Below are 26,487 nucleotides of genomic sequence, written 5' to 3' on the forward strand. Positions count from 1 at the left end.
ACTACAAAGAAGCGCAGTGAATCATGGAGAGGTTTAATGCTATATTCTGAGAATGTACATTTTGAGAAGAGTGGATAAAGTAACATATTACTGCTTTGAACATATATCTCAAACACCTTGGTAACTCGCTGACTTTATGTAGCTTGAAAAAGTGATTTTTCTTCATATTTTATAGAAATTTCAATAATGCATTGCTTTGAAGACAATAATGCCTTTCTGACTAAACACAAATTGTGAAACATGTTATAAATGCAACAACACATCTCCTTGTGAGATTCAAGATACAATGAAGAACATACATAGTTGGGAAAATTAGGTGAACTGGCAACTTGTGCTCACAGTGAAGAATGTCTGGTTCAGAATTTGATATTTCAAACAAAAAGGACATCAACTGCTCTACAGCTCTGAAAATTGACCAGTGGTTGAGATAAGCAATTAAAGAAAAAAATAGCATAACACAATATTTACTGTGCTGAGGGGAAGACTATGGTGAAAAAAATTAAACACAGTTAATAGTGGGGGAAAAAAAGACACATCAAAAATTAAACACTACTGACAGCATGTGACATAATGAAATACAAACCACAGTACTTAATATTACTCATCGTGATCTTCAGAACAGCTGAAAGTAAATGCAACTGGATAAAACAACATACACATAAAATTGACACAAAATGTGAGTTAAATAGAACAAAATTGAATATCTGAAGAGCAATATCATAAGAAGTTCAATAAACTCCATTTAGTTTTTGTTTAGGGAGTTTTACAAATGATACAAGGGGATAGAGCTCAATGCTCTGTCAGTCAGTCAGTCAGTCAATCAGTCACAGTCACTTTTTTCCATTGTCAAAACAAGATCCCTTATTGATTATAAATGGAACCTTCCCCCCACATCATCTGAAAGTTAAAGTGGAATAAAAGCCCCAGTGAACACCAAACTGACTGTGAAATTAGAACTGAGTCTCTGCAGGTTTATGTGAATGTTAATATTTCCATACGTACTAAATAATAATATAAATTTTGTAAGAATACTAGATTAAAAGGCTGTCTCAGAATCGTCTACCTCTAGAATAAAACTGATAAGGCACAGAAAGCAGTAATGCTGACAACATATCCTAGCTGTAGACAGTGCCACTCTGGCATAGAAGGATACTTTATTAGTCTAGTGAGTGTACAATTGATATTTTCTCATCTCTTCACACTTACATCCTCGTCGTCCTCCTCCTCCTCCTCATCGTCTTCTTCATCTTCCTCATCAGGATCGTCGTCAGCTGCATCCTGATCATCTGGTTCCTCATCTTCATCATCGTCGTCATCGTCTTCTTCCTCATCATCCTCATCTTCATCATCATCATCGTCATCATCATCTTCATCCTCATCATCGTCATCGTCGTCCTCATCATCGTCTTCTTCTTCCTCCTCGACTTCCTCCTCCTCCTGAAACAAATGCAAATACATAGTAGCACTTTACAGTTGACTAATTCTTTCTTTGATTGCAGAGTACCGTTTCATTTAATACCCTTGTATACCATCAACGTAATATGAAGAAATTATAACGATTGAACTAAAATAATTTGAACCAACAATAATTTCAATATGCTGCAATGGATTTAAACTCTAAACACAAATTTCAATAATCTATACACTTTGGTACCTACAGAACTGACAGTAGAAGTAGAAGATCACAGTCTTAATGAAAAGTAAAGAGATCAAAGCAGCAAATAATTCTGAGAGGTAAGTGATGTACCTTCACTCATAACGTGCACGATTTCAGAGAGCGCACGCCCATACATTGTCACAGACCCGCTTATAGAGGTCATCTGGGTCAGTCCCCTGGCATGCTCTGGTGATCCACCAATGAAACAGCATTATTTAAGTGACTGCAAATGAGTGCTCAACCTATTCTTTATACTGTATTACTGTTGTCCACTCAATGTGTTCAGTGCTATCCACAACCTATGTCTTATGTGTTACTATGTAAAGTACTATGTTCCATGTTCATATTTGTTATTGCTATAAAAAACTTTGCGACAAGTGAGAGTTACATTTTATCTGTGTATTAGCAACAGTGCTAAATCGCCTGCCGAACATCTCCATGGAAGAAATACTGCAACATCTCATTGACAAGTGTCAAGCTTTCACTAACAACAACAAAATCTCGTCACCACTCTCAGGAAAGTGGCATCTGCGCGTATTCACAGCAGTTTACTATCAGTGCAGCTGTCACCCTTTACAGAATATGGTGAATCAGCTGAAAGTTGGGACTCCTACAAGACACGGTTACTCTAACATTTCCAAGTTTCTCTTGTGGGTGATGCAAACCTGAGTAGGGCTTTCTTTCTTTCCTGGCTTTCGCGTGCATGTATCAATTGTTGTGCCAAGTGGTGCCTTTGCAAGAACAGGCCTGCTTATCATCTGATGAAATGTGCAAGCTTCTCTCAACCTATTACTGTGACAGAGTGTACATCACTGTGACGCTTTTAGAATTTTACTGCTGGTCAGAAATACCCAAACCAATCTTACAAAGCCTGGGCTGCAAAATTACACCGGTTGAGCCATTGTCGTAAATTTGTCACTAGCACCCATCACGAATCCTATCCTGATAACAAGGTGCACGAACTTATTATTTGTCTGGTCCCGAGTAGGGAAGTCTGCAAAAAAGCACTTCAATGTGCGAGTCTGATGCTTACGGATGTGCTCAATACAGCACACTCCTTTGAAGTGTCACAGGCTGCAGGCAATTAGATTGCTGCACATGAGGGGAGGTATCAGAAATTGTTCAGTCAACCACTGTTAGGGATGCTGCAACTGTTCTGGATGACGGAGAAATGGGGAAGCTGTTGCAGCAGTACAACCTTTGACTCAGTGCTGCATGGGGCAGTGTCAGTTACAGGCACAGTAGCAACAGACTGCGCCACTGCAGTGGCCGCGTGCCCCCTTCCATCTTGCTTGCACTACTTCACCCGACACGTGTGCTGCGTGCGCTAAGCATTGGGCATTTTGCAACAAGTGTCGAAAGAAAGGCCACACTGCATCGGCGTGTAGCTCCTCTCCAAATTCGCTGGACACAGTAGTACCAATGGACATGAATTTTATCTCTACAATGACTGTTTTCCCAAACAAATTGTTTATTGACTTGGGTGTGTTAAATAAACTGCTAAAAGCACAAATGGGCACAGGAGTCAGAGTGACTTTAGTAAATGCACAAAAGTACGTGGACTTGGGTTCCCCTCCCCTCACACCAGTTTCATGGAAGATTCCAATCTTAGATCAGTTTTCTGCTCCTTCCTCTTACAAATCTGCTGTTTGCCCTCTCACATTTCTTGTTGCGGATCATTCCCATACTGCAGACTTTTTCAAGTTAGATACGTTTAACGCTTTCGGTTTCTCCATTGTCGACGACGTAAATTTAGTGTCAGACCCAGTTCTGTATCAGCAACAGGAGTCCCTATGCTCTGACTTTTCGTCTCTGTTTTCGCACAGGATAGATTGTGCTACTAGTTTTCTGGCCCACATTACCGTGAAAGAGTCCACCCCCCCCCCCCCCCCCCCTCCCTCACCCTCTCTCTCTATCCAGGAGTGACAGGCACCTGTTGCATTGTACGATTCTGTAGTTGGCCTGCAGATTCCGCAGATTATCACCGCTTGCACTCACTGTATTCAGGAACAGGTGAGCCACAGAAAACTTTTTTTTTCCCTGGCCAACACCGCAGCATCCATTGGAGCAACTACATGTCAATTTTGTTAGGCCCTTCCTAAATCGGTAGTGGACGGCTAGTCCAAGTTTCCCTATGTATCCACATCCACTGCGGCCACTATTTTGGCCCTGTCTAAGATCTTTGCAACTGAGGGACTGCCATATGCCATGGTTACTGACAATGGGCCCAGTCTGTTTCTCAAGAATTTGCAACTTTCTGTAAGGCTAGGGGTGTTCACAATCTCAAAGCCCCCTCATTTCCTCCTCAATCTAATGGTGAGGCCAAACACGTGGTTTGGACATTTAAAACTCAGATGAGGAAGTATGTGTCTGGCATGTGCCTTGAGCTGCTTTAGACCTTTTTTGAGCTCGTAAAATTTCACTCTGGTAGAGACAAGAACCCAGCAGAGCTGCTACAGGGACAGCAACCACGGACGCTTCTTCACCTGCTGCATCTGAGGCCATGTTCATTGGTGATATTGGCTTCATGATGGTTCCAGTTGGGTGTGCCTGTTTGAGCTAGCAGGTTTGGCAGAACTGGGCTCCTGTCCTCGGGGGACGGGGGTGGGGAAGGGGAGACGGGAAGACACAACTGGTCGTCACTTCTCACTTCAACAAGCTGTGGCCACGCACGACAAGTCCCATAGTGAAGAGGCCATTGCCGCCGCCCCCTCCCCCCCCTCCCCCGCCAACCTCACCTGCCACCTCAGATGCCTGTTCTTGTTGCAGGTGGTCTAGTTAACACCACAGAGCGGGTTGCTGCCTGGCAGACTGCATCTGGGGTTCCTGCCTCCGCACCATTCCTAAAATGCTGTCGTTGGTGCAGCCCCCACTGCACCTGAAGCTGCTGCCACCTCCATAGCTGGAGCTTGTGAAGTTGTTATCGGTGACACCCCCACTGACACCTCTGGTGCTGACCGCAGACCTCGACGAGGACATCACTATGGAGACCTTTCCCCAGTCCTGCCTCCCCATCACTTCCGCCCCTACTTACCGGCGCCTGCCTGTCACTTGCTATAGCAGTTGCTGTTTTTGGAAGTCATCACTGTCACTGGTGTGTTCCATGACTCGTAATCTCAGTGCTTTGTGCAATCAGCTTCCTCCAACCCCCCCCCCCCCCCCCACACACACACACACACATCGTACCGGTGCATTTTTCTGTCCAATTTTTTTTAAATAATGGTTTTACCTATGTATGTGGTTTTCTCACCCCCTAGAAGGAAGGAGTAATGTATCTTCACTGATGACACATATTGTTCACAAGCTGGCTTACCAGAACCATGTGGGTCGGCCTCTTGGTGTGCTCTAGTGAGCCACCAAAGAAACAGCATTATTTAAGCGACCTCAAATACCAGGTTTTCCAGTTAAAAATACACTTTTTCCTGGGTGAAAACACACATTTTCCTTCGTTAGAATACACTTTCTCCATATTAAGTGACTATATACTTTCCCTTGGAGCTGTGAAACTTATCAATCCTTTGAATGGTAAAGGTTTTATTGACTGGCGAAGAACCACCCTGTACTTTAGGGAATAAAACCCAGGAAAATTATATTTATAATAATAATTGCATTATGAAAATATTGTCAATGCACAGTTAACATGTACACTGCATATTTTCATATAATGAAAGTATACATACAAATTCCACAAAAAGCAGCACAATAGTTTCCAAAATGTTGAAACTGAGATTTCGATGCACTTTCATCAGCTAATCGTGATCTCGCTAATCAATGACAGCAAATATTCAGAGGATAGACCGACCACGTGATGTAATCACCCAATAGCAACATCACTGTTCAATAGGTTGAACGTACAGATAGGAAAAGTGCATGGTTTAAATTGATATGTATATAATACAGCTACAAGAAAAGCTAAGCTTTCAGATATAATATTGATCTTTATTTGCATGTGTTACCCTGTAAGACATGCATATAAAGACAAATACTATATCTGAAAGCTTACCCTTTTAAGAAGCTTTCAAAATGTGGTGCTACAGAAGAATGCTGAAGATTAGATGGGTAGATCACATAACTTATGAGGAGGTATTGAATAGAATTGGAGAAGAGAAATTTGTGGCACAACTTGACCAGAAGAAGGGATCGGTTGGTAGGGCATATTCTGAGGCATCAAGGGATCACCAATTTAGTATTGGAGGGCAGAGTAGAGGGTAAAAATCGTAGAGGGAGACCAAGAGATGGATACACTAAACAGATTCAGAAGGATGTAGGTTGCAGTAGGTACCGAGAGATGAAGAACCTTGCACAGGATAGTACCATGGAGAGCTGCGTCAAACCAGTCTGGACTGAAGGCCACAACAACAACAACAACAACAACAACAACAACCACCCTTTAAGATGTATCAAACACAAATGTGCCAGGAAAAATATAAATAATGACATAAATGTCTGGTTTCTGGACCCAAAATTTTCTAATTGACTTGTCCTCAAAGAGTTAGATTATGAATTAGAGTCAAGAGCTCTGTGATTTAAGAAATTCATCGCACCTTCTCACACATAATACAACTCATCTTGCGTAAAAGGAAATTTACTTTGAAAGTAATGCTTCTCAAACTGCCAGTTGCAATATTTTTCAATGAACTGTTAGAAATAGGTTCATCTGTGATAGAGATCTCCAAAACACAGGCATTACTGTGCATGTGCAGCAATGATGACGCAGGAAGCCCATGCTCAGTGATTGCTCTGCTCATACACCTTTTGTCACATTTCTCTTTGGAATTTCATGTCTATTTCGGCATTGTGTGACCAAGTGCAGCAATGCAGCATATTGTTCAAGGGGGGCGTACGGAGGTATTGCACATCATTCTAGCCAAATAAGGAATGCAAAATAAGAAAGCAGTCCTTGGCACAATATTAATTTCAAAACTAGACTTTACAACTCAAAGTACCCTGATATGTTGCAAAATGGTGGCTTTAGCATGGATTTTTTTTAATTCATACTCTGCTATGTTGTTTTAGCATTTCCAAACAGGTTTACATCCACACAATATTGCAATAAAAAAAATTCTTGCTTGTTTGTGTGCAAAAGAACTAAGAACAATAACTTTTTTTTTACGACTTTTCTGAACCGTATAAACATTGAACACATTTATTTGAAAAGTCAAGAAACTGTATAATTGATAGTTTCTATTGTACTCCAGAAGTAAATATAATGCCTTTTGTGGAGTTTCAATGATAAAACAATGTGCTGCCAGTCTACAATTTACTGAACAAATTAATATCAAAGTTAGAGGAGATACCAGACTAGTGTTGAAACATGTCCTGTCATCAAAAAATATTGTTTTCATGGGAAGTAGATATGTACAATTCTGTAAAGTTTTTCAGAGGTGTTTTCTGGAAACCAATTTTCTTGGAATACCAATATTATATTATATCCTGTTTGATTCTTTATTATGGCATTATGCCAGAAGATGAAAATGTGCACCTGAAATTTGACAAACAGTTGAAACTAGACAATGAATAATTAAGACTGCCTCTGTGCTGAAGATTAATAAAAGGCAAATTTCTTTAGCAAACCAACAAGAACAACTTCACTGTTCTGCAAAGTGATTAATGCTTGATTCCCAATAACATGGACATAAAATAAAATCAGAAAACTGAAACTAGTATATATTTTTGTCTTCCACAATCAAATTATGTGAATGTATTTTAATTCACTTAATAGCTCCCAGCCACAGAAATGTGTTTGGTTTTCATTTGTTTCCACGTAGCATATGGCTGTTTGAAGCTAGTACTTATACAACTAACAGCCACACTTCAAAATAAAAGAAGGCACTGCCTTACGCAATTTCAGGTCTGCCCACTTGAGCCCACTGGCAATTGCTTGAACAAACCTAAAAACAGTTATGACATCATGCTCAATGAAATTACTTTGTTGTTAGAAAGTATTGAATAGTCTTTGTCCTTTAGGACATCTCTTAATGCTATATAGAAACGAACATGTGGGCTTCCTACGTCATCGTAGCTGCGCACGTGCCATAACACCATTTTCTGGCACTCTCTTAGAACTGCTGAAACAAGCCTTTGACACTTCTGCTGCTGGCACACACTTATGTGGGCACTTGTTTTGTTGTTGTTGTAAATTGAGCATTTTCTTTGCAGCTTAAGTTATACATTGGTAGCAGTGGAGATGACGGTAGTCTCCATGTGACCAGTGTTTAGATTTAGTGATTTTGCTGATTCTTCTTCGTTTAAAACACATACGTCAAATGAAAACAAAACGAATTTCTGTGGCTGAGAGCTAGCAAGTGAATTAAAATAGTCATATAATTATGAAAGACTGAAATGTTATTAGTTTTAGTTTCCTCATTTTATTTTAATTTCAGGTTTTTGGCTGTCAAGCATTAATTGGCTTGCAGAATACTGAAATTATTCTTGTTGATTTGCTAAAGAAATTTGGCTTTTATTATTCTTTTCCACAGAGGCAGTCAATTTATTTGAAACGAAGCATTTTATTCCATAGTACTGGCTAGTGTCAACTGTTTGTTGAATTACAAGTGCCCCTTTTTATCCCCTGGCACATATGACGTTATGTCACAATAAAGAACCAAACATTAGATACTTGTACTCCAAGAAAATTTGCAGCCCGAAAACCACCTGAAAAGCTTAACATCAGGTTGGGGCCTATTTCTTTGTGAATCTAGACATACAAATGTGGACTTTCTGCTAAATTATGCATTTTAGTCTGGTTTACGAAATTCTAATGTTCTTGAAGTACCCTCTGATGTTCTGTTTCATTTACGATGTAATGTAAGATCTCTTAATGCTATATAGGCATGAACATGTGGGCTTCCTATGTCATCGTAGCTGCGCACGTGCCATAACACCATTTTCCGGCTGCTGAAACAAATTCGAACAGGTAGCGGAAAAATACTGCGAATGGTGGTTAAAAAGTGTTACTTTCAAAATGAATTTCATTTTACATAAGATGAATTATGTTACATGTGCAAATGTGCTTTGAATTTCTTAAATCACGGAGCGTTGGATTCTCATTTAAAGCTTAACACTGTGACGGCCAACCACTTAGCAAAATTCGTGCCTAGACGTTTGTGTTTTATTTTAAAATTTACTGGCACATTTGTGTGATGTATATTAAAGTATAACATGTGCAAAAAAGACCAATATTATATGTGAAGCTTTTCTTGTAGCTACACCATGTGTATTAATTCAAACCATTAACTTTTCATATTTATGTGTGCACACTACTGAATAGCAGTGATGTTGGTTACTATTGGCTGATTACGTCACGTGTCGTTTGCTCTGAAGATCTGCTATCATCGCCTGGCAAGATCATGTGACATCAGCTATGACTGGCTTACTAAAACGCATCACAGTCTCAATTTGAATGCTTTGGAAACTAAGGAATTCAAATATATATAGTTTTGTGATACAAAAATATGCAGTGTACAAGCTGCTGCACAAGAAACATCTTTCCAAAACAGGTCTTTTTTTTTATTGGGAGGAGGGGAGTGTTCTTTCTCTGAAGTGCCGGGAAGTTCTACGCCGGTGTATAAAACCTTAACCATTCAAAGGGTTTCTAAATTTTATGGTTCTGAGAGAAAGTATTCTTTCACCTAACATGGAAAAAGTGTATTGTCACCTGGATAAAAGTGTATTTTTAACCGCGACAACCGGGAAAAATCCAGGATTTTTTTTCCTTGTCCAATTCAAACGTAACATATCATCTTGTGTAAAAGAAAATCTGCTTTTAAAGTAACTCTTTTCAAACCACCATTCATAATATTTTCCCACAACCTGTTAGAAATAGATTCATTTCAGCAGAGCACCAGAAAACAGGTGTTACTGTGTGTGGGTAGCTACAATGACAATATGCAAGGAAAACAATCAATTTTTGACATAATAATTTAATTGGATGGATAAAAAAATCTACTCACCAGGTGGTGGCAGAACACACGCACAAAAGACAGTTGTAATTAGGCAAGCTTTGGGAGCTGGTTGCTCCTTTTTCAGGCAGAAGGTCTGATGGGGAAGGAAGAGGAGTGAAGGAAAAGGACTGGAGAGGTTTGGAAAAGGAGTAGATTTTGGGAAAGTCACCCAGAATCGTGTGTCAGGGGAGACTTGCTACATGGGATGAGAAGGAAAGATTGAGTGTTGGGGAATGCATTGGATGAGATTTGAAAACCTAACAGCTTACAGGAGGAAGACAGGGTAATATGAAAGACATTGATTACTGCTTAAACATCATGCAATAGTTCATACAAGTGAAAAGCTAAGTGCACTGCACGTACAAAGGTAGGAGGGGGGCAGCGAAAAACGGATGGGTAAGACGATAAAAGATGTAGAAAACTAAAATAGAGTGAAGAAAGAGTAGTTACAGTGAAGAAATGCTGGGACAGAAGAAATCAACATAAATTAAGGCCAGGTGGGTGGCGAGAACCTGGGACTAGAGGTGGGTCGCTCGCAAACGAATGGGTCCAAAGGAACGGTTCACCAAGATGAACAGGAGCGAGGAATGAGTTCTAAGGAACAGTCTTTCATAGTTCACTTCGGTCACGGCTTTCTACTTTTAGTTTCTCAGAACGGGAAACGGTCGGTCTCATTCCTGCAACAGCGCATCAGCCAGTCTCGTTCCAGCCTCAGTCCCGTTCCCGTCTGTCTCTGTCTCCGTCGGCCGAAATCAGCCTTCTTTCCGTAGCAACTCACAGTTCCACTGCCGACAGCTCCCAGTTCATTCAGTATCGAGTTGTTCATTTTGTCCACTGCACACGCCCATTCTAGATCTGTTTCAAACATTTTTTGAACTCTGGAATTCTGGTTCTTTTCATATTCTATTCAACATCCATGACCAGTCATTAAAATTTATTTTATAATTGTGTAAATCACATAAAAATTACGTGGTATGTAATACATACATATTTTCAGGTAACAAAAGGGCATATCAGCTTACTTCGCTATTTCGATAAACAGCAGAAGACATACTTATAAATAGGCAAGTTGTTTTGTTATTATACATGCAAAGGAAGTCGGTACGGAATACATGAGTGGCCATTTTCTGTCTTCTTTTTTATCCAAGGTAAAACAGTATGTTCATTGTTATGGAAGGCAGACCGACTTACAACCGAATGAAGCCCGCGCTCCATAATCGACTGTCTGCTGTCACATTTTGTAAAGAGAATATGATAACTTCTACAATATTATTTCAGTGGTACAGGGTGGTGCACGAAAAATCAGCTCCGAGTACTAGACTGCTCATTGACACCCACCACTCATCATCTATTGTTTTGAAGTTGTTGGTTGCACTAGCTTATTTCTTTACTGCCTAATTATTACACATTTATCTATTTTGCTCGTAGCGGTCAACAAATAATGCATTATTGGCGAGCGGTCTGTACTTGGAGACGGTTTTTCATGTGACACCTCATATTATTTCACTGCGATCGGCCACATAATGCTACAGTTGGCTAAACGAGAAGTTTTGCAGAATCACAAAAATTACTTCTATAGATGTGTGAGAATTCTGTAATGAATAAAAACTCTGTACTCCAGAGTGGAAACAAGTGCCCCCTCTTGGTGCCTTCCACCTTCAGTCACATATGCTACTAATTTTCAATTTTTCATAAGAACCATGTACCATGCACATATGAATGGTGAATGAGTAAAAAAGAATGGTTTCCATAAAAGAGAGATCACCAGTGAACTAGTTCCCAAGGATGAACAAGTTTGCCCACCTCTACCAAGGACATGTTGTAGTGCTAGTTCCCACCTGCGGAGTTCTGAGAAACTGGTGTCTGGGGAAAGGATCCAGGTGCCGAGTGTTGTGAAACAGGTGCCGAGGTCATGATTGTCATGTGCAGCATGCTCTGCAACACGAAATTGCATGTTGCCTGCATACACCCTATTCATCCTAACTGATAATTTGGTGGTAGTCATGCCGATGGAAAGGGCCAAACAGGAGAGAAGCCACATTTATTTCGCAAAGTGACAAAAATAACTTCATTGTTCTGCAAAGCGATTGATGCTTGACTGCCAGAAACATAAAATAAAATCAGAAGACTGAAACTAGCGACGTATTTTAGCCTTGCATTGCATAATTATCAGGAGAAAGAAAACTGGCGTTCTACGGATCGGAGCGTGGAATGTCAGATCCCTTAATCGGGCAGGTAGGTTAGAAAATTTAAAAAGGGAAATGGATAGGTTAAAGTTAGATATAGTGGGAATTAGTGAAGTTCGGTGGCAGGAGGAACAAGACTTCTGGTCAGGTGACTACAGGGTTATAAACACAAAATCAAATAGGGGTAATGCAGGAGTATGTTTAATAATGAATAGGAAAATAGGAATGCGGGTAAGCTACTACAAACAGCATAGTGAACGCATTATTGTGGCCAAGATAGATACGAAGCCCACACCTACTACAGTAGTACAAGTTTATATGCCAACTAGCTCTACAGATGACGAAGAAATTGAAGAAATGTACGATGAAATAAAAGAAATTATTCAGATAGTGAAGGGAGACGAAAATTTAATAGTCATGGGTGACTGGAATTCGAGTGTAGGAAAAGGGAGAGAAGGAAACATAGTAGGGGAATATGGATTGGGGCTAAGAAATGAAAGAGGAAGCCGCCTAGTAGAATTTTGTACAGAGCACAACTTAATCATAGGTAACACTTGGTTTAAGAATCATGAAAGAAGGTTGTATACGTGGAAGAACCCTGGAGACACTAAAAGATAGATTATATAATGGTAAGACAGAGATTTAGGAACCAGGTTTTAAATTGTAAGACATTTCCAGGGGCAGATGTGGACTCTGACCACAATCTATTGGTTATGACCTGTAGATTAAAACTGAAGAAACTGCAAAAATGTGGGAAATTAAGGAGATGGGACCTGGATAAACTGAAAGAACCAGAGGTTGTACAGAGTTTCAGGGAGAGCATAAGGGAACAATTGACAGGAATAGGGGAAAGAAATACAGTAGAAGAAGAATGGGTGGCTCTGAGGGATGAAGTAGTGAGGGCAGCAGAGGATAAAGTAGGTAAAAAGACGAGGGCTGCTAGAAATCCTTGGGTAACAGAAGAAATATTGAATTTAATTGATGAAAGGAGAAAATATAAAAATGTAGTAAATGAAGCAGGCAAAAAGGAATACAAACGTCTCAAAAATGAGATCGACAGGAAGTGCAAAATGGCTAAGCAGGGATGGCTAGAGGACAAATGTAAGGATGTAGAAGCTTATCTCACTAGGGGTAAGATAGATACTGCCTACAGGAAAATTAAAGAGACCTTTGGAGAGAAGAGAACCACGTGTATGAATATCAAGAGCTCAGATGGCAACCCAGTTCTAAGCAAAGAAGGGAAGGCAGAAAGGTGGAAGGAGTATATAGAAGGTTTATACAAGAGTGATGTACTTGAGGACAATATTATGGAAATGGAAGAGGATGTAGATGAAAACGAAATGGGAGATACGATACTGCGTGAAGAGTTTGACATAGCACCGATAGACCTGAGTCGAAACAAGGCCCCCGGAGTAGACAACATTCCATTAGAACTACTGACGGCCTTGGGAGGGCCAGTCCTGACAAAACTCTACCATCTGGTGAGCAAGATGTATGAGACAGGCGAAATACCCTCAGACTTCAAGAAGATTATAATAATTCCAATCCCAAAGAAAGCAGGTGCTGACAGATGTGAAAATTACCGAACTATCAGTTTAATAAGTCACAGCTGCAAAATACTAACGCGAATTCTTTACAGACGAATGGAAAAACTGGTAGATGCGGACCTCGGGGAGGATCAGTTTGGATTCCGTCGAAATGTTGGAACACGTGAGGCAATACTGACCATACGACTTATCTTAGAAGAAAGATTAAGAAAAGGCAAACCTTAAAGGTGGCAGGGGTAAAATACAGGGAGCGAAAGGCTATTTACAATTTGTACAGAAACCAGATGGCAGTCATAAGAGTCGAGGGGCATGAAAGGGAAGCAGTGGTTGGGAAAGGAGTGAGACAGGGTTGTAGCCTCTCCCCGATGTTATTCAATCTGTATATTGAGCAAGCAGTAAAGGAAACAAAAGAAAAATTTGGAGTAGGTATTAAAATTCATGGAGACGAAGTAAAAACTTTGAGGTTCGCCGATGACATTGTAATTCTGTCAGAGACGGCAAAGGACTTGGAAGAGCAGTTGAACGGAATGGACAGTGTCTTGAAAGGAGGATATAAGATGAACATCAACAAAAGCAAAATGAGGATAATGGAATGTAGTCAAATTAAATCGGGTGATACTGAGGGAATTAGATTAGGAAATGAGACACTTAAAGTAGTAAAGGAGTTTTGCTATTTAGGAAGTAAAATAACTGATGATGGTCGAAGTAGAGAGGATATAAAATGTAGACTGGCAATGGCAAGGAAAGTGTTTCTGAAGAAGAGAAATTTGTTAACATCGAATATAGATTTAAGTGTCAGGAAGTCATTTCTGAAAATATTTGTTTTGAGTGTAGCCATGTATGGAAGTGAAACATGGACGATAACTAGTTTGGACAAGAAGAGAATAGAAGCTTTCGAAATGTGGTGCTACAGAAGAATACTGAAGATAAGGTGGATAGATCACGTAACTAAAGAGGAGGTATTGAATAGGATTGGGGAGAAGAGAAGTTTGTGGCACAACTTGACTAGAAGAAGGGATCGGTTGGTAGGACTTGTTTTGAGGCATCAAGGGATCACAAATTTAGCATTGGAGGGCAGTGTGGAGGGTAAAAATCGTAGAGGGAGACCGAGAGATGAGTACACTAAGCAGATTCAGAAGGATGTAGGTTGTAGTAGGTACTGGGAGATGAAGCAGCTTGCACAGGATAGAGTAGCATGGAGAGCTGCATCAAACCAGTCTCAGGACTGAAGACAACAACAACAACAACAATTACATGAATGTATGTCAATTCACTTGACAGCTCCCAGCCACAGAAACCCGTTTTGTTTTCATCTGAAGTGAGAACTGTAAATGAGGAGGAAACAACAAAATCACTAAACGTAAACACGGAACATGTGGAGACTAAACCCCTCCCCATTACAATCCAGACTACTCTGTGCATACGCGAATCGGGCAGCTTCGGCGCGCCAGAATAATTTTTCCGGGTAGCATCTGGCTGCTTGTTACTACTGCTGATACAGCTACCAGCTACGCACAAGTAGCCAAAAGTGACAATAGGTACTGCTCATACGCAATTCAACTGTGCAAGCATGTGAGCCTGCTGGAAACTGCTCAAATGAACTTAATGTAAACAGTTGTGACATCATGCTCATTGTCAGCAGTTTACTGTTGTGAAGTATTCCATAGTATTCATCCTAAACCCTTTGACACATTTTGCTGTTTATCCGTTCATATCAGTCAAAAGTATAAAGATTTAATTGAAGACTTAAAAAATAAATAAATAAATAAATAAATAAATAAATAAAAAAAACAAGAATTCCAGAATTCTAAAAAAAATTCTGGCTTTTTCCCTGTTTTTTCCTGAATGAAAAAATTCCCGGATTTCCCAGTTGTGCTGGAATGTATATACCCTGATGGAACAATAAAATGGTCAACTAGTACTCTCAACAACACTTTCAATGCGAAAAATTGCTCACCTAGCAATTCATACATAGTGTGTCAATAATGCACAAGTCACAGCAGATCTGTTGTGATGGTTTGTAAGATTATTTGCTGTGAAAACTATGGACTTTTGCATCTGGACGATGTTAAATGTTGTGTGTACAGCACCTCTACAAACACAATTGAAGAAATTCAAACCTCAACGTGGGGATGAGTACAGAACTGCATGGCCAACACTTTGAACTTGTACAGTAATCATAACATGTCGCAATAGGAGGGATAGTCATAAAGTTGTAAGTATCATCTCGAAAAAATACAATATGTAATAAATTTTTGCATATTTGCAGGCACTTCTGCCAATGTGCTACACACTGAAATCCCCACCACTGAAGTACTGTAGGTGGGCACCAGATGAGCCAAAACAAAGAGATGTAGCCAATTGGTAAAGTGGGGTACTGGGCAGCAATTCGTTTCCAGCAGCATCAGAAATGCTGCCGCTGCGTAAGGCCAATAAAAATAACTTATCTATCCATTGGGGCCAGCCTGACAAGGCTGCTACATTTCTGCTGCTGCTGTAAATAAATTACTGTCCAATACCGCACTATATTAATTGCTATGCCTCATTGTTTTGGCGTCTCTGGTGGCCTCCTACAATTCTGTGGTGGAGGGGAGTGTGTACCAAGACTGCAGGCATGTATCAGCAAACAAACAAAAATTAAACCTCTGACTGCTGTGGACAAGTTAACTCGTCACATTTGCTACTTACCAGGTGCAGGTGTTGAGGATGTTTTTAAGTGCAGCCCCTGTGCTTACACATCCTGTTCCGCTGACCCTCCCACCGATATGGGCACGTTACTTCTGTATCTCAGTGAATATAAAAATTTCGAGTATTGTCGTACGACATACGTGACTCTTTGTGTGCTATTATTTGCAACAAACCTCGTTTTGATATCTTGAACCTATTATGAAATGCGACAATTGTTCTGACCATACTATTCATGTGCATATTGTGCACAACCATCCATCCAATATAAAAACCGACAACTCAAGAACAAAGTGAGATGATATCCAGCTCTCAGTTTTGACACATTCGTCGCTCAGTGCAATTTGGTCGTGTTTCACCTGAGTCCCAAATCCGACTGTCAGATTGCAGAATCCAAACGGAACGATGAGTGGAAATAACAACATTGTGACTCGAGTATGTCCGTGCGTTGCCAGTGATCTAATGCCACAGAGCCTTCAATTTATTACAAAGAATGAAGTTTTTAGTTCCAAAAATGGGAAAGTGACAAGCACTTCAGCAAAAGGACCGCCTGTGATATCACTGCAGCTATCCTAAATCTGTCATAGAGTCAAAAAGCGAATTGCGTTTGAGACTCATGTTAGTGACTTCTGTATCCTCAAAATATTCCTTGGACAATGTGAAAGAATAACTGACAGTGAGAACAGTAGTAATGATGAAGAAGTGCATTTTAGACAAAAAGTGATAAATAGAAGTCCACCAAGTTCAGATCCCGATACAGTGGAATCATATGTGAGTGAAGACCTTGATCATATATTGGAAGAGCTCGCTGCAGACGAAGAAGAGGAATTGAGTTCTGTTGATTCATTGCACAACATCCAGTCGAATAAATTTGCTAACAAGAAATACCCATTTCCATTCACTGGAAAATGTGGGCTTGTGATGGATTTGCCATCTGATAAAAATGCATGTGCAGCGCTTTTCTTATTCTTAGACAACAAAGGGATGAGGCCTTTAGTCACAGAGGCAAACCGATATGTAGGGCAAAAACTGCATCAACACGGAATGACGTTATGCAGGGCAGAAACTGCATCAACACGAAATGACTGAACATGGTTGACTGAATAAATGGAAACCTACCACGTATGAAGAAATTACAAATTTAATTGGGCTCATGATTTGGATGGGTCTAGTACAGACATTACTTGTTAGATGTTGGTCAACGAATCCTATTTACAACTTTCCATTTCTGCACAGAAATCTTTTTGAATTACTGTTGGTGAAATCGCATTTCACAAACAACAAAAAGACAGATGAGAGTAGCAGACTTGGAAAAGTTTTACTCCTCCTAAACATACTGACATACAACTGTCAAAAAGGCTTTTCACTACGTGAGTATGATTAGGAGGTTCCTTGGAGGGGATGACAAGACACACCAACAAAATCACATACAAGTATAGTATAAAAAATTTTCGAACTGTGTTCCACTGAATGGTATACATCATCTGCAAAAGTATATTCTGGGTGAGATACCAGCAGAAGAAAGGAAATTGGCATAGACGAAAATGTCTGCATTGAACTTGCAGCTAAATTGCTAAATGAAGGACGAACTCTGTTTGTCAACAACTTTTACACACGCTATGAATTAGCAATTGAATGTCTACAATTCAAAACACAGGTCACTAGAACTGTACAGTACAACAAAAAATTTACTCCACATTTTTTAATGTCGTACCCACTGAACAGAGGTGAAATGATAGCAAGTGAAGATGACAGCAGTGTGTAATGAAAATGAAGGGATGTTTGCAATGTTGCGATGAAATCAACAAACATGTGCCTATTATGATATCAAGCTTAAATTTTATGCATCCTGGTCATCCTCCGAAACAAAAAACTTTGGTAATTCTAGCTTATAATATTGGCAAAACTGGCATCAGCACAAGCAACCAGATGGTCTCATATCGCACAATGATACAGAAGGATATTAAGTGGTGGAAATTAGCACTACATTTTCTTTTTGGAACACGTATACTACACTACTCGCCATTAAAATTGCTACACCATGAAAATGACGTGCTACAGATGCGAAATTTAAGCGACAGGAAGAAGATGCTGTGATATGCAAATGATTAGCTTTTCGGAGCATTCACACAAGGTGCTGACATGAGGAAAGTTTCCAACCGATTTCTCATACACAAACAACAGCTGACTGGCGTTGCCTGGTGAAACGTCGTCGTGATGCCTCGTGTAAGGAGGAGAAATGCGTACCATCACGTTTCCAACTTTGATAAACGTAGGATTGTAGCCTATCGCGATTGCAGTTTAACGTATCGTAACATTGCTGCTTGCGTTAGTCGAGATCCAATGACTGTTAGCACAATATAGAAATCAGTGGGTTCAGGAGGGTAATACAGAACTCCGTGCTGGATCCCAACGGCCTCGTATCACTAGCAGTCGAGATGACAGGCACCTTATCCGCATGGCTGTAATGGATCGTGCAGACACGTCTCGATCCCTGAGTCAACAGATGGGGTGGTTTGCAAGACAATAACCATCTGCACGAACAGTTCGATGAGGTTTGCAGCAGCATGGACTATCTGCTCGGAGACCATGGCTGCGGTTACCCTTGACGCTGCATCACAGACAGGAGCGCCTGCGATGGTTTACTCAACGACGAACCCGCGTGCACGAATGGCAAAATGCCATTTTTTGGATGAATCCAGGTTCTGTTTACAGCATCATGATGGTCGCATCCATGTTTGGTGACAACGTGGTGAACACACATTGGAAGCATGTATTCAGCATTGCCATACTGGCGTATCACCCAGCATGATAGTATGGGGTGCCATTGGTTACACGTCCCGGTCACCTCTTGTTTGCATTGACGGCACTTTCAACAGTGGACATTACATTTCATACATGTTACGACCCGTGGCTCTACCCTTCATTCGATACCTGCGAAACCCTACATTTCAACAGGATAATGCACGACCGCATGTTGCAGGTCCTCTAAGGGCCTTTCTGGGTACAGAAAATGTTTGACTGCTGCCTTGGCCAGCACATTCTCCAGATCTCTCACCAACTGAAAACGTCTGGTCATAGGTGGCCGAGCAACTGACTCGTCACAATAAGCCAGTCACTACCCTTGATGAACTGTGGTATCGTGTCGAAGCTGCATGGGCAGCTGTACCTGTACACGCCATCCAAGCTCTGTTTGACTCAATGCCCAGGCGTATCAAGGCCGTTATTACGGATAGAGGTGGTTGTTCTGGATACTGATTCCTCAGGATCTATGCACCCAAATTGCTTGAAAATGTTATCACATGTCAGTTCTAGTATAATATATTTGTCCTATGTATAGCCATTTATCAGCTGCATCTCTTCTTGGTGTAGCAATTTTAATGGCCAGTAGTGTAAATGGACACTTTGTGTATGAGGGGGCCACAAATACATAAACAGAAATCAAAAAATTTCATGAACACCTCATTACCAAACTGTTGTCTGCTGAAATGCTATGCATGACAGTAATACACATAAAACAAAGGAACTGTCCCATAGTTAAGCGATTTGTAAGAATTAGCAGGGGAAGCCTACCTATGCAAAGGATGTGCAACCTACGTTATCAGAAGAAGGTACAAGATACCAAATGCCGAGGAGCAAAGAAAATGTAGAAAACTGTGACCTATTGTCCCAATCGTTCAAAATCACCTCAGATGTATTTAATGATATTTGAAGGAAAGTTGCTACTCATCATACAGCGGAGATGCTGAGTCGCAGCTAGGCACAACAAAAAGACTCTCACAATAAAAGCTTTCAGCCATTACGCACTTCGTCAACAATAGATACACACACACACACACACACACACACACACACACACACACACACACACACGTGCACACGCGCGATTGCAGTCTCAGGCAACTGTAACTATACAGCTTCCTAGATTTTCCACTGTCAGATGTATTTAACAGGTTTTAAAGAACACCATGTGATATAGTATAATGTAATACATTAACTTAGACATAAATGAATAAAATGTAAAGTATTATGTGTAGATTGTTTGTATGTGTATTTACATTTCACACACATTAATATACAAGCTAAAATCAAGCGCACACAGAGCTCATGCAATGCATTTTTACCTGCAGAAATTCTTTAAAATTTCATTTGACCTAGCACAGTAACTACGACAAACAACAAAAAGAAATTTAGCCCTTTATTGAGAGAAGGTATCAGGTTGTAAGGCATGCAAAAATCTTAATTTTTCCATTGAATAATTCTTTAAAATTGGGAGTTACATATTTCATAATGACCACAACATCGTCTCTCGGAACAGGCAGCAGCAGCAGCATTAGTGAGTGATATGGCAACAACAAAGCCAATGTAGAGACCACATTTGTAGCAGTCAAAGGGTTAGTTATGTTAACATTATTATTCTTAAAGTGGTAATTAAAACTTTACAACTAGCTCTCATACTACTTGTTTATTAAAAGCAACTATACTTCTACCAAAATTTGTCTAACTTTTGTTAAGCAAGCCCATATTCCCAGCTAAGATTAGTTTTACACAAAATGAAATCAGTGGGCGAAGTCAGTGGGCGCTGGTAACAGCAAATTGAAAATTATGTCACTAACAGTTTATATGCAGAGCCAAGTTTATTCACACATTTTTGCTTATACTCATAGTGGTTGTGATTTCAACTGTGCCAGTTTGAAACATTAATTCATACACACAACATATAGAAGATTCCCAGTGTGTTTGATGCATCAGTCGCAATAATGAAGTAGATAGCATGATACATTACCTGTGGCAAGAAATTATCAGTAAAGAGTAATAACAGATAAACTCAAAAACACTGCACAACAGGGGTTCGGGTGTTGAATAAAGGTTAAATCTAAAAGGCAAAAAAAAAAGAGGTCTCATAATTAGGAGACAAAAAATGCCCAAAACAATTTAAACTGAGGCTGAGAAGAAAGAAGGGGCAAGTGCAGGACCATTCTGTTTAGAGACCAATTGCAGGAAGTACAAAGTGCACTATTAAAGAAAATTAGAAACCTGTACAAATAAGATGCTGGAAAACATATTAAAAGTTCCAAAAAACTACATATTATCTGTTGTACTTACTTCTTTAGGTTTAACAGGTTTCTCTTTCTTCCCCTTTTGTGTTTTTGCTGCTTCCTTTTGAGCCTAGGACAAATAAATGAATGTATTTTAGAATGCTACCAGTAGCTACACACTCTCCCCTTCCGTACGATGTACACAAATAAGGCAACATTTAAGCAAAGCACACCACACTATACATAGCAATATATGGAAGCCCCTATTCACTGTAAACCAAACAATGGTATCTCACCTTTGGAGGTTTCGGTGGCCGACTTTCACCTGGTAGACCCACGGGTCCTCGTTGTCTCCTAAACCTGACAATGATGCTTCTCGAATCGAGAACAAGATTGTGTGTGCTTTTGTAGGCTTCTATTGCCTCGTCAACTGTGTTGTACCTAATAAATGCATACCTGAACACACAAACATATTGATCAGAAAAGCTGCTAAAGCTACAAATTATCTGAAATTACACATAGAAGAAAGGTATCATATTGAAGAAATACACCAAACAGTAATATGCTGATAAACATATTTTGTTTTCTTAATATGAGACTAAGCACGCTTCACCCCAATGCCACTAAATTTCAGACAGATTTTACCTGAATAAAGATGGAAATAAGATTTACAATCTCTATACAAATCATAAAATGGAAGCTGTCCCTGACCTAAATGTTGGTTTGAAAACTCTATTACTTTACTATACTTGGTTCTATTGAGGGTGGTATACCACTGCCATATTCTTACCTTTAAAATAACTCACCAGCCACTTCTAATCGGGCCTACAGTTTAATGCGGTTTCTGAACCATTGTGCAATCATTGCCAGAGATCTTCCACAAACTCTACCAGTACCTCTTGCTGGAATATCAAGTATCTAGGATCTGTCATATGGTACGGAAGACTGTAGGGACGAATAAGATGACCGTCAATGATACTGGCCCATACACTGATACCGATCTCTTGCTCATAACCATGTGAATGTGTGGCATTACAATTCTTGTCATCCCAAATGTGGCTGTTTTGGCAGTTCAAAACAGCCTCCCTGGTGAAGTGAGCTTGATCCATAAAAGAATGTACTGGGCAAAGTCGGTTATGTAGAAACTGTGTCCTGAAATTGGCGTGTCACAGTGGAGAATATTTTATTTATTTATTTATTTAACCTGATCAGATTAGGGCCATCAGATCCTCTCTTACATTGAACCAGTGTTTCACACATGCAGCATTTCACACGTCAGAGTTACATCATGACAATACTTTAAATAAGAAAATTAGAATACTCTAGTCACACTATGAATAAAGAATAATGACTAAGACCTAATAAAGTAAGTACTGGCAGTATTTTTACAACAGGTGCTATACATACAAATTATGATAAAAGTAATAATAGTAACAATAAAAAAATTAAATAATAATGATAAACATGAGAAAAATGGGCAATAGTAATGAAGATTTGTGCAGATGTACATTAATATCTTGGTGTGTAAAGTAGATGTTTACTAATACAGCGAGTTTTGGGGGAGGGAGACTTAAGGAGGGGGAAGGAGGGAAGTAATAAGGTGAAGTGCATTCGTGTACAAAGGAAAGCATTACTGTTGCTTAAGTAGATACGTCATTAACTGTTTTTTGAAGCTGGACATGGTTTTAAGTTCTCTAACATACTGAGGGAGGTTATTCCAGAGTCGGGTTCCCGCTACTGTAAAGGACTTGGAGAAGGTGACTGAGCGATGCACTGGAACAGAGAGGATTTTATTATGATGGGAACGTGTGTTTCTGTCATGTTGTTCAGACATAAGCTTTAAGGACGAGGAGAGATATGAGGGACAGTGTATATTTATAAGGCAGTAGATGAGACAGAGTGTATGGAAATCTCTGTGTTTGTCTGCACGCAGCCAGGACAATTTTGCATATGCTGGTGAAATGTGATCAAAAAATCAAATGTCACAGGTATATCGGACGCAGGCATTCATGACCAGTTCCAGATGTCGCGAGTTTTCCTGAGAAAGGCCTTGCAGGATAATATCGCTGTAATCAATGACTGGGAGTATAAGCGTTTGTACTAATTTCTTTTTCAGTTCGAAAGGGAAGAGTTTTTTATATTTTTGTAGGACATGAAGGGATGCTGATGCTTTTTTGCACACTGCAGTTACATGCTCTGTCCAATTTAGATTTTCATCTATTATTACTCTCAAACTCTTTGCTGAGGGAGATAAGTTAATATTTGTTCCATTTAGGATAAGTGATGGTACGGATTCCCCATGTTTTGGGCAAATGAGCTTAGAGTGACCAACAAGTACGACTTGGGTTTTAGATGGGTTTAGTTTTAATCCTATGTCCTGTGCCCATTTTGATAGTGCATCGAGATCAGTATTGAAGTTTTCAATAGCTTTCTTAAGATTGTTTGGTTTTGCACTTAGATACAACTGAAAGTCATCGGCATACATATGATATTTGCAATAAGTCAGAACCGATGACACATCATTGACATATAGAGAGAAGAGTATGGGACCTAGTACTGAGCCTTGGGAAACGCCTGACACTACCTGCCGCCATTGTGATTTTATATTCCCGGACAGGACGCGTTGCTGATGAGACATCATGTATGAGCGAAACCATTGCACTGCACTTGGTGAGAAATTTAGACCGCTAAGTTTGGCTAGTAAGATGTCGAAGTCGACAGTATCAAATGCTTTGCTGAAATCTCAGAAGCAAATGATAGTCGTTTCTTGTCTGTCCACGGCAAGTTTCAGGTCACCTGTCACCTTTATTAGTGCAGATGTTGTGCTTCGATGTTTACGGAAACCTGATTGGTATTCGTCTAGTAGGTTGTTAGTAGTTAGGTAGTTGGTGAGCTTGTCATGGACTATATATTCTAGGGCCTTTGATAGTGCAGGAAGAAGGCAGATGGAGCGATAGTCAGAGGGTGCTGTGGCGATGTCATTTTTAGGCAGTGGCTTAATTTGTCCCAGTTTCCAGGCCTCAGGGAAAACACTTGTGATTAATGAGAAGTTGAAAATGTCTGTTATAGAGGGCACTAGTAGATCAATAATAAGTTTTACCATCTGGATAGTGATGCCATCATGTCCAGTAGATGCTGATCTAAACCGCATTATGGCTTTCTTGACAGTATTGCAAGTGATATGCCTTAGATAGAATTTTTCTTTGCTAGAGTCGTTCATCCCCATGAAGTAATCAATGATTCAATTGTGATTGCAGGTAATGTGAAGAATCGGTTTAGTTCTTCAGCTGGGACCATGGGATTTTCTGCAACTTTTATTTTGCCTAAACCGAGACTACAGAGATTTTTCCACAGGATAGCTGGTCTACATCTATTGTCAGCTAAAGTACGGGCATGCCTGAGCTTAGCGTTTCTCACCGCTTGACTGACTTTTTTCGCTTCTGCTTGTATGCAATGTGATTTTCAGGTGTATGGTGTATCTTGTATGCTCGATGTGCAGCATCTCTGAGTTTCACGAGCTGTTTTAGTTCATCAGTCTTCCACGGTGCAGGTTTCCTTTTTAATTTTCTGGTCTTTATTGGAGCGTATTTGTCATATAGTTTAGTAATTTTGGTAGTGAAATCTTGGAGTTTGTCGTTTATGTCCATGAGGGGAGTAGAGGTCATCCCCCAAACTATTCCTTGTGCCTCAGTTTCAATTTCAGGCAAATTAATGTGTTTGAAGTCTCGGTATGTAGACAGTTTTTGTTTTTTTCTAGGACATTCTAGTGAATACGTCATGAAAATGATGTCATGGGCAGACATGCCAGGTGCAGATATTTGAGAGGTGCGGATTATTCTGTTTGGAGATTTCGTTGCGGTTATATCTATGAAAGTGTGACTGGTAGTCGTGTGATGAGTAGGTGCCAGCTGAAGTAGTGTCGTATTTGAGGAAGAAAGCATCCTGTTAAATTTCCCAGTGGAAGGACTATTGCACAGAAAATTAATGTTAGTGTCACCTGCTATAATTACATGTTCATATGACGATTCGAGACTAGAGAGGGCAGTTTCGAAGCAGGCGAACCCGCCTACTTTAGGAGGTTTGTAAAGGACACATATTAGGCGCTTTCTGTTAAGGAATTTGATCTCTATGAACATATATTCCTCTTGTTTATCTACATTGTTGTCAGATGTGTGTAGTACAGTAGGTGACAAATCAGAGCGTATGTACGCCCCTGCCTCGCCCCCTCGTCTGTTGCATCTGTCGTGCCTGAGGAAGATATAGCCATCTAGGTTTACGGAAGTTGTAGGAATACTTGGTTTCAGCCAAGTCTCTGACAAAAGTATTACGTGTATATCAGTAGTCTGAAATATATATTTGAACTCGTCGAAGTGAACTGGCAGAGATTGGACATTTGCATGTGCAATATGCAGCTTGGTGCGTTCGGGTGTTGATTTCCCGAGGAGACTGCCGACAGATGTTTGCGGGTTGCGGTTAGTGGTGACAAGAGGGTCTGTCATGAGGAATGCGGAAGGCGTGTGAAGGAAAGGGGGTGAGGGAGTGTCCTCTCTGTTCTGAGCAGGGAGAGCGGCCGAGAGGGGGAAGGAGTGGGATGCAACTTGAACTGCGGCCAAGGTCAGCAAGGTCTGCAACGGTTCTGGAAGTAGCCGTGGGCCGGCAAGGGAAGGAATTTCACTAAACACAACGGGGGTAATCTGCACGAAACGGTAGGGTGTGATATTAATTGCACTTATGAGGATAACAACTAAAGTATGATGGTGGGTTGCTAATTAAAGATGGAAGTGAGACTACCTTATGTAATAATTAACAAAATTACATGAGAGAACAAATATAGATTAAAATAGTTATGTGGAGAAACGTTCTGTAGCCCAAATTTCGAAATCGCTCTCTTCAAAATGTTTAGTCGTTTAGATGTCAGATCCTCGCATACTGTCAGACCTGACTTCGCGAGATTCTTCTTTGCTCTGAAGATTTCAGATCTTTTCCTATAGGACACAAATTTCACTATTATAGGTCTTGGTTTTGTAGAACCTGGCGACCTACGACCCACTCTATGACTTCTGTCAAAGTCACTCGAAGTCACCTGCACGCCTAGCTTTTCTTGGACAAGGTTTATCACTTTTTCATCTGTGTTCTCTCTGCTTCTCTCTGGAATGCCGAACAGTCTGAGATTATTGCGTCTCTGATTTTGTTCGAGCTCGTCCGTCTTCTCAATAAATTTCGGTTCGAGCAGTCATGCTTTCTCCTCACTTGCTTTTAACGATGCGTCCAGTGCACGGATCTCGCTCGCATTCGCCTCCAGAATTTTCTGTATTTTGTCCATCACTGCTGCAGTGACGGCATCAGTGATGGTTTGAACAACGAGCCCGAGCGTCTCCTTAGCCCGCAGCGCGGCACTCACCTCAGCCTTCACGAGTGCGGCAATGTCAG

The 26,487-nt window shown here is 40.3% G+C and overlaps 1 protein-coding gene across 4 annotated transcripts in view; it reads right to left on the bottom strand.

Annotated features, from left to right (window-relative positions):
• Positions 1–26,487, bottom strand: part of LOC126284042 (uncharacterized) — a 146,434-nt gene that overhangs the window by 31,029 nt on the left and 88,918 nt on the right. For all 4 annotated transcript variants that reach the window (XM_049982617.1, XM_049982619.1, XM_049982620.1 and 1 more), the window contains exons 7-9: positions 21,354–21,513; positions 21,125–21,187; positions 1,207–1,437 (exon numbers count right to left, since the gene is read on the bottom strand). In XM_049982617.1, coding sequence (XP_049838574.1) covers positions 1,207–1,437; positions 21,125–21,187; positions 21,354–21,513 — 454 coding nt within the window. The remainder of the gene's footprint in view (positions 1–1,206; positions 1,438–21,124; positions 21,188–21,353; positions 21,514–26,487) is intronic.

This window comes from Schistocerca gregaria, chromosome 8, assembly GCF_023897955.1.
Source record: "Schistocerca gregaria isolate iqSchGreg1 chromosome 8, iqSchGreg1.2, whole genome shotgun sequence".
Taxonomy (NCBI): Eukaryota; Metazoa; Arthropoda; class Insecta; order Orthoptera; family Acrididae; genus Schistocerca; species Schistocerca gregaria.